The 14,274-nt window shown below is 37.7% G+C and overlaps 1 protein-coding gene across 1 annotated transcript in view; it reads left to right on the forward strand.

Moving 5' to 3' along the window:
• ascc3 (activating signal cointegrator 1 complex subunit 3) overlaps positions 1-14,274 on the forward strand; it is a 370,966-nt gene that overhangs the window by 35,467 nt on the left and 321,225 nt on the right. The window contains exons 6-8 of the mRNA XM_028470288.1: positions 9,779-9,959; positions 10,489-10,624; positions 11,562-11,687. Of these exons, the coding sequence (XP_028326089.1) occupies positions 9,779-9,959; positions 10,489-10,624; positions 11,562-11,687 (443 nt within the window). The remainder of the gene's footprint in view (positions 1-9,778; positions 9,960-10,488; positions 10,625-11,561; positions 11,688-14,274) is intronic.

The following is a 14,274-nucleotide window of genomic DNA, read 5'->3' on the forward strand; positions in this document are numbered from 1 at the left end:
TGACTCCAAAAGATTTTATTTTTTTTCTATGGTTTGATCATGAGTAGCTCAGATATTTTTATACTGTATTTTATTTTAACTAGATTTTTATTTGAGAATGTGAAAGTGTAGAATAGTTATTGTTATATAAAACATCATTTAATAATAATAGGAATTCAATCATTAAAAATGTAAATATGTTTTTAATCAGTATTTATGTCAATTCATACATTTCTGTTATGTTTGAATATTTCTAGTCTTGTTCAACTGCATTTCTTTTCACATTTAAAATTTGTGTTTTTGTGTTATTTTTGTGTGTTTCTTTTCTTTTTGTGTATTTTTCTGTAATTTTATGTTTTTGAGTATGTAAGTGTATTTTTGTTGTTATTTTGTAAATTTCTCTGTTATTTTTGTGTTTTATATTTTTGTGTAAGTTTCTCTTAATTATTTTTTTCATTTACAGTACTTGGGTTTTCCCATAGACGTTAGCATGAAGCTAGCGTAGTGGTTTTTTCTATTTATGAAAACATTAATATGTATTTGTATGTTCAGTTTACAGTGTTGCCTGAGTAAAGACTCTAAGTTGATCTAATGAATCAGCGTTTTTCTTGAAAAAAAAAAAAATGTTTCATTTAATCGATTTTTGAAGTTTATGAATCAGTTCAGAATTGTGGATGATTAGAAACGCGATTCTTATGTGAATCAATTTTTTTCTCCCACCCACCCCTAAAAAAATACAGTCCATTTTTTCTTTCATGTCAGTCATGAATTGGTCTTGTAGGATATATAAAAAAAAGAATTATTGTTCCTTTTTTCCATGTTATTGCAGTATTTTTTTAGACATAGATTATATACCACATTTTGATGCTCCCTCTGAGTTATGTTCCTAATGTGAACAATTCCAGAATAATTTTGGTCTGCTTTGCAGCACACTGACCTTGAATCCCCTCCGCGGCTTCTCAGCTCTGCCTCTCTGATGAATGGTCACATTACTTCACAGAAAACGCTTCCTCTGCTATCTAAATTGCCTTTGGTCACTGATCAAACTCTATTTCTTTTACTGGCACTATTATATCAGTCTGTGGGATAGAGGCAGATCTTTGTTGTTTTTATTTCTTTTTAGAATTAGCACTATGCGTGTACGTCTGTCGAGGTAACTTGTCCTTCAGGTCATGGTAAATCATTGTGGACTCAAAGGAAACCTCATCTAACCTCATCTCTTATTGGCCAGGGTTCTCAATAGTAGCCCTTGGGATGCAGGCAAGTCACCCTGCCATGGTAACTTTAAAAAAGGAAAACTGGGAAAAATACCAAGCTTTTTAAAAATGTTTAGGAATTTTACGCCATGGTCATTTTTCCTGTAACCAGGCTGTTGCTCTGATGCTCCAGTTTTTCTTACCGTGAGCTTCTCTATCAGCCTGAGGGGTCGGTGCATACATCGCTCCTCCTGAATTAGCTACTTTATGCTGTTTATTATTATTTCCTAATGTTACAAACTGGCTGAGATATCTCATATTTTAAACCTTATTTAGGGCCCTATAAAATCATTTTTATTTTTTTCCAAATTCCGTGTTTTCCACATCCATTTTTTAAAACTTTGTTTTTTAGAAATACTTAAACTTTTTTTCAGAAAATGTTAGTTTTCAACTCCTGTGAGGAAATGAAAGAAAAAAGAGAACCAGAGTTAAACAAAAAAATATGTCAAAAATAAAAATGTAATTTAAAACCAACACAATATTGTTCCAGTCAGACACCGTCCTGCATACGAGGCACAACACATCTGTCCTGTGTTAATAAAGCTGTGAGTGCATCACTTTTCTCACAAACTTCCAAAGCTTTTTGACTTTTGGATTCACAGAGATGTACAGTGGTTGCAACAGTTTAGTCATTGCTTTGCAGGAACGATGGTTGGTACAACACAGTTCTGCCTCTTTCAGACGATATATATCGTAGTGCGATACCGTCTACTGTACGATATAACCCTCTATGACAGCCTTATTCAATTAGCGGCCTGCGGCCCGAATGCAACCCTCAAGTGGCCCAGAGGCAACTGCTGAAAGACTTGTGTCTGAGAAGTATAGAAAAACATATTTCAGTAACACTGACATGTTCTTACAAAAATTCCTACATTATTACAAACATTGAATGCAACACAACCCACAATGCATTGTGTTGTTGTTGAGGCGGAGATAGCAGTTGTATGCAGGTGAAAATCTCAGCATGTCTTTTTCTACCCTGAAACGAAAAATGGAAGAGGAAAATCGTCGGTTTAATCCTTCAAGGACAGACAATTATTTATTTATTTTACCACCAGGTCCGAACGCCAAACCAATGTGTTTACTCTGCAACTAGTGCGTTGCAATGCTGAAAGACTATAATTTCCGGAGACACCACACTGATAAACATGCCGCGTTTCGAACAAATTTTCCCGAGGGATCTCATGAGAGGGCGGCTAAAATTCAAAGTTTGACTGCGTCTTACAACCGGAGCTGTACTACAATGAAGCAGACTTGCACAGCTCAGGAAAGAGCCACAGCAGCTTCCATTCGTGTATCATGGATCTTGGCAAAGAAAAAGAGGCCGTTCACAGACTCAGAAACTGTGAAGGACCGCATGTTGGCTGTCGTGGACGAAGTCTTAACTGACGATAAAGTTAAGAAGAGTGTGACATCTGCTATCAAACAGGTACCCCTGTCTGACACTTCCAACATTCGCAGGGTTGACATTCTTGCCACAGGTGTCTTTGAGGCGCTGCTAAAAGAGCTCAGAAAAGCTGATAATATGACTGTAGCAGTAGACGAGTCTACAGATAGAACTGACACAGCCCAGCTTTGCATGTATGTCTATTTTTTTGACTGGGACGTTTTCAAAGAGGAGCTGCTGGGCTTGTTGCCATTAGATGGACAAACAACAGGTGAGATACTGTTTGAAAAAATAGCATTTTTTGAAGATAATGATCTGGACATGAAGCGCGTGTGCATGTTTGTTACGGATGGGGCTCCATCCATGGCTGGAAAAGTTAGCGGTTTGGCTGCACGTTGGTCCACTGTTGAGCCTCAGATGACAAGCCTGCATTGTATTGTGCATCAGACTGTATTGTGCATCAGACTGTATTGTGCGCAAAACTGAGCGATCATTTTAAAAAGACAATGGACAATGTGATGGCTATAATAAACTTTATTCGCTCAACATCGAGCCTCCAACATCACTTATTTCGCCAGCTGTTGTCGGAGATGTCTGCGGAGCACCAGGAACTATTATTGCACAACGACGTAAGGTGGCTCTCCAAAGGCAAAGCACTGGAGCGTTTCTGTGATCAACATACACATGTGAATCAAGCTTTTCACACATGAACATGATAAAAAAACAGCTCTCGTTGCTCTCTGACTGACAGTACTCTTAACCACTGCCTTCGGATTGCATTGACATCTTATGAGCCAAACATCCATGTTCTTGTTCAAAACAAGAGGTGTCATTTCTCCCACTAGAAAAATCCACTAGGGAAGTGTTACACTCACATCTACATAAGTTGAGACGTAATGCCTAATGTTAAGTGCAATAAAGTAGTGTGCTATAGCAGGAACAAAATGTAGTTTTATGTATTTATGTGACTATTTTCTTTTAGCTTATTATTTCACTTAGTTGCACTTTTTTATGCACATTGATGTCAGCTTTATTTCATTTCAATGGGATAGTAACTGTGTCACCGTGCCCACTGTTTATTTTTTTGATTATATGCACTCAGAATGTGACTGTCTCAGATGAGACCAAATATGGACAAACTCTGTTTTTTGTTATTTCAAGAGAAGAAAAATACCTCAAGTTCTGAAAAGTTGCTAAGTTACTTTTTTTTTGCACTTTCAGATGTGACCAAATCCAAAGATGTCATTTCTAATCTGCACTTTGTTTTTATGTTCACATGCACCTTAACTTGTGCTTGTATTGTATTGTATCAAAATGTGTTTTGTGTTTGTGTTTGAAATGTAAAATTTAAAGAAACCATATTTCAGCACAGGTTTAGTTAAGCACTGCTCTTCTGTTGTGTTTATGTCCTTTTGGATGTGGCAATACGTTAATAAACATCCAGTGTGTTCGTTATCTTTTCTATTTATGTTTACTTTGCTCACTGTCTGCTAAAAATGTCCGGCCCAGCTCATATCCTTTGTCTGAAAATCCGGCCCGACTCAATTTTTAATTGAATAGCCCTGCTCGATGGTTTATATCACAAATTTAATGTGTGTGGTCTTGGTCCCACTCTGTCGCTATAATATGATGAAGCTAGCAGGCTAATCTACTCACAGTATTGCTGCTACTTTGGTAACGCAGGCACATTGCGCTTATGTAGAACAGTTCCGGCAGTGACGGAACTGCACATGCGCACAGGAAGTGCCGAAACTACAACATTTACATATGCAAATCATATTTAAAATGAGATCAGCACCAGGATTCCCGTCAGCCTGTTCAGAAAAGCTGCACTTTTACCACCAGTAACGCAGGAAAGAAGAGACTGACAGCAACATGTAAGACAGAGTTTTACATGTAACTCACTAAAACTGTGTAAATGATACAGGTCAACAGCAGCTCAGAGGATCATGGGTGAATGTATTGTATTATTTTGGTAGTGTGCCTAATAAATCCTTAGAATCTAAAGCATAAACTATATGGAAATGTACGTACACCACCTCAGGACTTGACGTGAAAGACGACACATTTTCACGCTCACTTCAGTTTCTGAACGTCACGTTTTTAGGCATGCGTACCTTTTGTACATGAGGCCCCTGGTGTTTAAAGAGTTGTAGTCAGTGATGGATCTGGATTGAGGATCTCCGCTAAGTGAGAAGCCAAACACAGCAGGAGACAGCGGTTCCTACTCAAACACAGTACCTCCTGTTGAGTGTTTGGATCTGAATGTGCTCACACGTTAAGGTGGATAGTTAGGCATCAGGTATTTGGGTCAATAGTGATACAGTAAGCATTCAGAATGAAAGAAAAGTAAAAGGTTCTTCTTTTGTGTGAAGGGTTAAGGAGGAGGAGGAGTAGGATGCCATTGTTTCTCAGGTATGAGATGATATCCGCCTGGATCAGAATGAAGGCAAATTCCTATTAAAGAGAAAACTGTTTTCACTTTCTCCACTATTATAAGTTTTTTTTTTTTTTTTTTTTTTTGTTAAGTTAATTATACGTTTAGCCAGGCACATTTCTTTAAAAGTCCGTGTAGAGCAGTCATGGATACACAGTGGCTTTCATTTTTTTCACCTCAGACTCTTGTGCTGCGTCTGAATATTGCCTCCTATCTCCTTTCCTATCCACTTTTCTTTAATCCCCAGAATTGTTCAACTGGCGGCCATGATAAGAAGCGTTCAAATTCTCTAAAAGCTAAAGATAGGAGGCTCAATGTTTTCTAATGGTGTGTTAAAAAAAAAAAAAACATAACCGAGGTGGCGACAGATGGACAGGCTCTTCTGCTGGAATAGAGCGCCTCTAGTTGGGGTCCTGGTAGGAGATGCGAGCGCTGATGGCGAAAGTGCAGCTTTGGTGAATCCAGAAACGGCGCAGAGGCGCAAATAAAACCAAGCCACTCCCTGGATAATGTAGAGCCGATGAACGGGGTCGGAGGCAGCGTGTTCAGCAAGGATAGGGTATGGATATAAATACCTAATGTCTGTCAAACCTGTAGATTTCACTTTAGATTTGTCGGGTTCTGGGCAAAGCTTGAATAAGGTTCATATCATAAATGGTCTGTGTTTAAAAACAAATTGGCGCCACAAAAAGCCAAAAACAAAACATTTATCCCTCTCTTTCTTTTTCCTCGTCCTCCTCTGCACCTGCTCATTCATTCTCCGTTTTTTTTTTTCTCATGGTGACCTCACTGTTTGCTCACATCTCTACAACATCCTGTTTCGGTCTGCTTTTTTCGGGGAGAAAAGCGTTTTGGCCGAAAATGCACTTTTGGGCCATTTTTGGCTGAAAACTTTCAGTGGTCGGAAATTCGATGCATCACGACTCCAGACATATAGTGTACAACTAACCCTGGAGTGTAGATCCTCCTTGAGTTCAGCTGAGAGACCAGGAAGTACAAATACAAGTCTGTCCTACCAGTGGTTATCACAAGGGCGGGGCCAACAGTGCTGGTTTATGATGAAAGAAGCCACCAAAACATCACCACCACATTCTCAGCCAATAGCAAAATTTTATCAAAATATTCATTTCCACCTCGAGAGGGCAGTCACTCTTACATTTTCACAACAAAATAAGACAAAAATTTTAAATGCTTGGACTAAAATGTCAAGAGTTGTACGAGGATCAATCAGCAACCCTACTTTATACCAAATGACTTTGGTTTTCAGCAAGAAAATAGTTTTTTTGGGTTTAGTTATGCTGTACAAAAGTTTGATTAAGGAGGAAAACTCCTCTCAAAGGCCTGAGCCAGATATGACTTTATTCCCCTCAGCTTTAAAACAACATCAGCAGCCTCTGTCTGGTTCTCTTGTTCATTTTCTAGAAAACATTTTTCATTAAATAACATCCAGTTATTCTGAAATAGGTCGCTTAGACAATGTTGCGCATTGGTAAATATTGGCTCCCTAAATAGGATTAGCATCCCTTAAATAGACTAAATAAGGAATTAGCATCCCTTAAATAGACCTTGGATGCACCATAAATATCCTAATATATGAGGAAGTAGTCATGATGGTGCTTTCACCCTTTGTTTTTGTCCACACTCTTCTATTTAGAGAACAAAGCCAAAATCAATTTTCTTCAAATGTGTTTTGACAAGATCATAGCTGGCCACATTTACAAGGGTGTGAAAACGAATAGAGAAGAAAACAACCAGCCTTTCAGGAGATGTTTTTGTTTTCTGCTTTTGTTGTTCCTTGATGATCTTTGAAATGAGAATGTAGGAGTGCTAGAGCCAGACACTGTTGGGGATGCAGAGAGAGGGGGAGGTGTTGGGGGGGGGGGCACTTTAGACAGGAATTGGAACATTGAGGGTGACAGAGTTAAAGGGCTTTAGAAGTGGGAGGGAGATGAGACCGACGGGAAGACTGGGGAGCTGTGAGAATGGAGGGGAGGTCGTGGAACGTGAAGAGCTGCGTGATGAGATAAAGAAGAAATGATTCAGTCAATCAGCCGCGGCAACGAGGCAATCATCAGATCTCATCTGTTTTCAAGAGCCTTTCTACCTTTTATTGAGCTGTTGTGTCTCAAACGGGCCTGCAGCAGGGAATGTTAACCCATGCTGCTCCTCCCAGCATTCCTAGGTTTGTCTATTCTAACCAGAGGTAAAAGTAACAGATTACAAGTACTCTTACTGTAACTGAGTTGCTTTTATGGGTACTTGCACTTTTTTGAGTACATTTCTAAATTGGTCATTTTACTAGTACATTTTAAAAGTAAAGTAATTAGTTACATTTCTACACCCAACCGTCACTAAGTAAATTATATTATTTTGTTTTAAAATTATAGACATTGTGAAACTACAAAAAATTAAATGACCAGACAACAATCAAATGCATCACATCAAAGCTGACCAATCAGATTAAATGTAACGTACCGTGCCAAAACAGCATTAAATGCAGGTTATTTTCTCAGTTTTAAGCTTAATAAATGTAGCTATACTTAGAGCCTGGGAATTTTTTATTTATTTTGAATTGAATTCATTGGCGTTATTTTGTTCAAAAAAGAATTCTACGTTTTCACAAACAGTTCCAAAAAAAAAGTTACCAATGTGCAATGTGGTCTCTTCCTTTTTATGCGTGGGAACCGTGGCAAGATTTATGATCAAAAATAAATGTGGGGGGTGAACGTAACTAGTAACTTTTACTTTGAATACTATTTAATTGAGCTACGTTTTACTTTTACTTGAGTATTTTATGCATGACTTACTTGTACTTGAGAACAATTTCTATTAAGTGATGGTGCTTCTACATGAGTAGGATATATCAGTACACCTCTGATTCTGACTGCTTTTCAAATTTGATTAGACTTATCAATCAAACTTTATTTACAGAAAGTTTTTTTTATTCAAATAAAATTTGTAGCTCAGCATGCTTTGTATAAAAAACATAAAACAAATCCTACCTCATGCACAGACGGGTTTAAATAAGGACAAATGGCAGATGGCTGGGTGCAGAAGATCTTGATGAGGAAACACCATCAACAGGAGACGTCTGCACCAGGCGCAGATCATAGGCCGCCGCCACAGGTCACTGGCGTGGCGCTCACACTGCGGGGTCATGACAGTGTGACCAGGAGCCCATTATCTGTCTTAAGATTTATTGGTTCTGCTCTATGCTACATCATTTATCTTCTAATGATAACAACACCAACAGGACCATACTATTTTTATTGTAATACCACAATAGTTAAAGAAAAGAAGGAAAAAAAGCCTTCCTAAAATCTGCGCTATATATGAGAGAAAATAAGTTTGTACAAGGAGTGCTAACCGTAATACATCAAAAGGGTTTAGTCAATAGTTCCTGTCTGTGGCTAGTAGGACACCTGCCCTCAAGGCTCAAAACCTGAACTTGTGTCAAAAAACTTGAGGTTTTGCACGTGACCACAAGTTATATGTATCTATAGATATATTTACACACAAAATGTCCTCTGTGTACACACTGGGCTTTATTGTGAGATTACTGAGTATGTCAGGATAGAACTGTTGTTACCAGCAGAAATGAGAGACGGCTGTGTAGTTTTGTGTTGGAAGTGCAAAAATATGGCTAGCAATTGCAATGAAAGTTGCGTGAAAGGATATCTGTTCATGGTAAGATAAGTTCTCTTGTTAGCTCTACGTAGTAGTGCTCTGAATGAGTACGTTTACAAGCTGCATTGAGACTTTCTGTGAAAAAATGAATTCAAAACCGTGTCTGGTTTCAGACGTAATTTTGGCTTCATACCCGTTAGCTTAGCTCACAGGTGCCTCTCACAGCAGTTTGGCTTGAAGTGGTCCTCGCATATCACCGAATTTTGTCCGAACTGAAACGTTTTAAGTTTGTATCCTGTACCGATATTATGGAGCCAACGTCTGGCTATTGGCAAACTCTAACTTGGTGTCGTTATTTGACTTAGAAATGCAAAATAAATGTTTCTGCAGGTGTTTTTTCTTGTTATAACAACCATTGGCTTTAGACTCTGCCATTGTTCAGAAACATTAGATCAACAGAACACAGCTAACAGGAATCAACAAAAGTGCGTAATATCCTGTTCAAAATGCCGACTCTCCATAGTTTATGCTCGTAGGTATAAAATAGTTCTAAAAAGTAATTGTAATGTGTTTAAGGTGTACATACCATTAAACACATTTTTTGTGTCACGTCTATAGACACGCCCACTCATGAATATGCGTAAGCAGGCCGCAAATCAACCTGTTTGTGTAGAGTTGCTCAGAAAGTGACTTTTCAGAGGCTAAAACTCTGTAAAACAGGTGAGTTTGGGAAAATAAACCTCAAATACTACGTTTTTGGCGTTCTATGAACAAATGGAGATGGGTGAAAAATAGCATAACATGGGACCTTTTCTAATGGATCTCTCATCACAATTGTAGTTTTCCAACCAATAAGTTTTTTTTTTCTTTTTGTTATTATATCTCCAAACATTTTCAATGAATTTCCTGTTTCATTATGTAGCCCATGTTTTTCATTTTGGGCCTTTTGCTTCATTGTTGACCTTGGTGTATAGTTAAGGTATTGTGATATCTAAGGGACATGTAAGAAAAAGAAATCCATCCAGTAAAGCAAAGGTTTTGATTGTGTCCCCTTTGTTTGTTACATTGCACGTGTTTGTCGTTGTCTTTCAGATGTTGGGACCAAACCAACGTATGGATGTCAGGTTACCATCCAGTCTGAGCAGGAGAAGCACATGATGAAGCTGTATAGGCGGGAGGAGAAAAGAGAACGAAAGAAAGGGAAAGGAACAGATGATGCTGACTCATTTGAGCTCCCCCTGACCTTTGACCCCAGAGAGATGAGAGCCCAGCGGTATGTCCTAAGTCCTTCTTTTCTTCTTTCTTCTGTGCCTTTGTTCTTTGTCCGTCTGATTCCTGCTTACCCGCAGAAATCCACAACCAAACAGACAAACTTCTGAACATTTTATGACTCGGACGCTGTCTGAAGAAAATAAATTACTTACCAGATTGTTGAAACTTTTCTTCTTTGAAGTTTAATTTCAGAGGGCAAAAAAATCAGCGATCTGTTTAATTAAATACTTTGCGTGACCAAATCTATTGTAGTGTGAAAGAAGAGATTAGTGACGAGGTAAGTCACTTTAAGACGGAACCTAATGCTGCACATCTTTGCCTTTCATTGGAATCATCCATCAACAGGACTATTCCATTTTACCACAGAGGGTGAAATGAAAATGAAGAATGATGTTTGTCTCCAACAGTTATCGCATTCATTTGTGCTCTGCCACTAAGAGGAAACTGGCATTTGAATCTTTTATTCCTGGTAAATGCCTCCCTGTGTTCTTTCACAAATTAATATTGTGCTCCTTAATGTGTTTTTGCAGAGAGCAGGCTCTGCTGAATGCTCGACGGGAACCCATACTAGCTAGAGAACGAGTGTACGAGCGTATTCGCTATCCAAATGTCTATGACTGCTATGCAGAAGCCACCAAGACCCCTGCATTTGTCGGAGGAGCCAGGGTAAGACTTACACAATGATTTTTTAAATTCTTTTAAGTTTGATTCTTACGTTAAACTTTAAAAAGTGCTCATAAATCATCGGCCAGTTGTTTTTTATTAGTGTTGTGTTTGTTGTGTTTCCCAGTTTGTTGTGTTTTCTGTTTGATAACTTTTTCTGCAACATTTATTATTTCTAAAATAAGCGCTCTAGAATCATCAATAGCTATTAAATAACACCAAATATTTCAATGAAATATGTCACAACTGAAATCGCACTTTGTCTCCAGTAAGCGTGCATAGAAGAATACTGCAATAGGAAATCACCAAAGTCCCAATAACACATATTCATAACCTTTTGTTGTCTTTTTCTGTCCTTTTCTAAAGTTTTCTGTATTTTTTAGGAGTCATTTTGTGGATTTTTCTGGCCATTTTGTATATTCAGTTGTCTTTTTGTGTTTTCTGTATTCTTGTGTATGTTTTTTGGAATTATTTTTGTCTATTTCTTGCAATTTTCTGTTTTCTTTTTTTTTTTTGTCTTTTTCTGTCTTTTCCTATAGTTTTTTGTTTTTGTGAGTAATTTTGTGGATTTTAGTTGTCATTCTATGGATTTCTGTTGTCTTCTTGTGCTGTTTATATAGTTTTGTATGTTTTTTGTAATGATTTCATCTATTTAAAGAGTTATTTTGTGTGTTTTTGTGGTCCTTTTCTGTATTTTTCTCTAGTTTTGAATGTTCTATGGAGATTTTCTGTGTACTTTTGTGTTTTCTATAGTTTTGTATGATGTTTTTTTTTTTTTTGGAATAACTTTTTTTATCGTCGTGTATTTCGTTGGACTTGTATTTTTTGTTATTGATTAAGTGGTAATAATGTTAATCAATGAATCAATTGTTTTCCAATAAAAGTCACTACAGTTGTAGATGTTGGAGCATTTTGAAGACTGTTTTGTGGGCTTTTTCAGATGCTGCTTCCAGAGGGAATCCACAGAGAAGACACTAAGATGTATGAGGAGGTGGAGATCCCCCCCAACGAGCCAATGCCCATTGGATTGGAGGAGAAGCCCGTTTACATTTCAGAGCTGGATGAGGTTAGTGCAACATGTAGAGTAGCAGTGATTAGGTTCTTCATGTTTCTCCTTACATCTGCATATCATAGCCACTATGATGCCTGATAGAAGCTTCCAGGGCCCTATAAAATCCATTTCATTTTTTTTTCAGAGAATATTAGTTTTTAACTCCTGTGAGGAATCAAAATAAATACTAATAAAAAAAAAGTAGACCAGAATTAAACAAAAATGTATGTATAATCTACAATTAAAAGGTAGCTATAAGTTGTACTCACATGGATTATTCTGACTGCTCCTTTTTATTTATTTATGATGTATGAGAGCAGCATTAATGTCACCCAGTTTACCCTCAAGGATCAATGATTTACTGAATCTGAGCAAGTTTTGATGAACTTAAATTAATGTAATTTAAATGATCCTGATGACATCATTCCAGACCGTAATGATTCAACAAATGGACACAAGGATGCATCATTTATTTCACCACTAGGGGCCAGAATATTTTTCAGTATCAGAAGCATTATTAACCTACAATGTTTAAGACTCTACACATTAAAGTAAAGCGGGAACTGGTTGGCTCGTTTTTTGGCAGTTTAGATGGTGTTTTGGGTAGTTTAGACCAGTGTTTCTCAAATGGGGGTACGTGTACCCCTAGAGTTACGTGATGACACTACAGGGGGTGGGAGAGAGAGAGAGAGAGAAATGAACAAATAAAGTGTCAGTCTTGGTCCTGCCCAAGGTGTGAGAAGACCAGAAATGATAAAAAAGTATAAAAAGAAATCTATTCAGGAGCCACTCTTTTTTTAATTAAAGCAACACATAATCTTAAACAGTTGTATTTCTATATTTTCACTTTGTGAAATATAAATGTAGTAATATATATATATATATATATATATATATATATATATCTGAGCTCAAACATGATGAAAAAAAAAAAAAAAAAAAAACAAATTCTAGAAAATAAATGTCTTTGGGTTGCCAGAAATTCCTGATATCGAAATGGGGTCACGATCCAAAAAAGGTTGTGAACCACTGCAAAAAATACTGTTTCTTTCCATGTATTTACAAAATGAGATTCATTAAAATATGTGTTATCACTATAGTTTTTATTAAATAGTAAATAGTTTTCTAAGCAAAACATTGCAGTGGGACAAAGGGGGGCACTTGGGCCAAAAAGGTTTGAGAAACACTAGTTTAGACGGTGTTTGAAGCAGCCAGGGTGGGAGGGGGGCGGATACTGCACCCAATAAACGATACCCGGAAACATTTCCCCATTAAAAAAAAACCAAAAAAAAAACAGTTTTTGCCTCACAGTGACGGCATTTCATCCACATTCTGTCAATTTCCACGTTCAACATTGGATTCCGTTTTCATTGGTTGATTTTGTGATTCGGTCACAATTCTGTTAACGTGGAAATCATAGAGTCCTAGGAGAGAACGGTCATTGGCTGCTAGTTGGATGGGACGTTTCTGGGCGTCCTTCATGATCATGACTGTCCTTCCTTGGGTCAGTCATTCTAGGTTCCCATTCCTCAGCAGTTGGTTGGTCTGTGCTGCTAGACCTTCACAGAGTCCAGTTAACATCATGTATGTGTAGATCATATCAAGGCCCGGTGTGGTCCAGCTCTTCATCTTTGACCTCTTTTTTTTTACCATTGAAATGGTTACTGCTTCCTGTTCAGGGACGCTCCTGTGGTCAACTATCCTTTTTTTTTCGTTGATTGTTTTTAAACAAAAAGATAATAATTCACTCAGTAATGGTTGGGTTTAGAAATGCAACAAATGACCCCACTTCTCATAAAATGTACGCAAGCATAAGCAAAACTACCAATAGAGAAATTAACTCATAAAAGCAACTCAACCACAGCAATGGGAGCACCTGCAATCCACCACCCCCATTTCTGACCCTAAAACATACGTCGTACCCTGGTCGTGTACAGCTTTCGTGGAAGTATAAACAAACAGGTCTTAGTGGATCTTAGTGGCAGATCATTTCCCTGATCTGCCACTAAATCCTAGTTTTGATGCTAACCTTCCTCACAAAGTGGAGAGCACCCTGTTTCTTCTCCTGGGGCCTCATTTATCAATCTATGCATAAAAAGGTTCTACATTTATGTGTAGGACTGGAATTTAGAATGTGCTTGAATACAGAACAATCAATATTTATCAAACGTGTGTACATCAGTTGCCCTGCGATGGAGTGGTGCCCTGTCCAGGGTGTACCCCCACCTAACGCCCAATGAGAGCTGGAGATAGGCACCAGCAGACCCCCGCAACCCTGAAAAAAAATAGGAGCAATCAGGTCAGAAAATGGATAGATGGGTGGACTGCAGTTGTACGCACAGCAATGTTGATAAATCAACCAAGGCTGCAGCTATTGATTCTTTTTGGAATCCATTAATCTAGCATTTTATTGATCAATTAATCGTCTTTATTTTTTTTTTTTTGCGTTTTTTAAGCAGTTAAAACAAATAATGCATAACGAAAATGACCTGGCTGTAAAATGATCAAGCATTTGGCTTTTATTTCTAAGGAAAAACCACATTTGACTCCAAAACTAAACCTATTTATTGCAATTTAACCATGTAGTGTTAATAAGTGCCAG

This window comes from Gouania willdenowi, chromosome 16, assembly GCF_900634775.1.
Source record: "Gouania willdenowi chromosome 16, fGouWil2.1, whole genome shotgun sequence".
NCBI lineage: Eukaryota > Metazoa > Chordata > Actinopteri > Blenniiformes > Gobiesocidae > Gouania > Gouania willdenowi.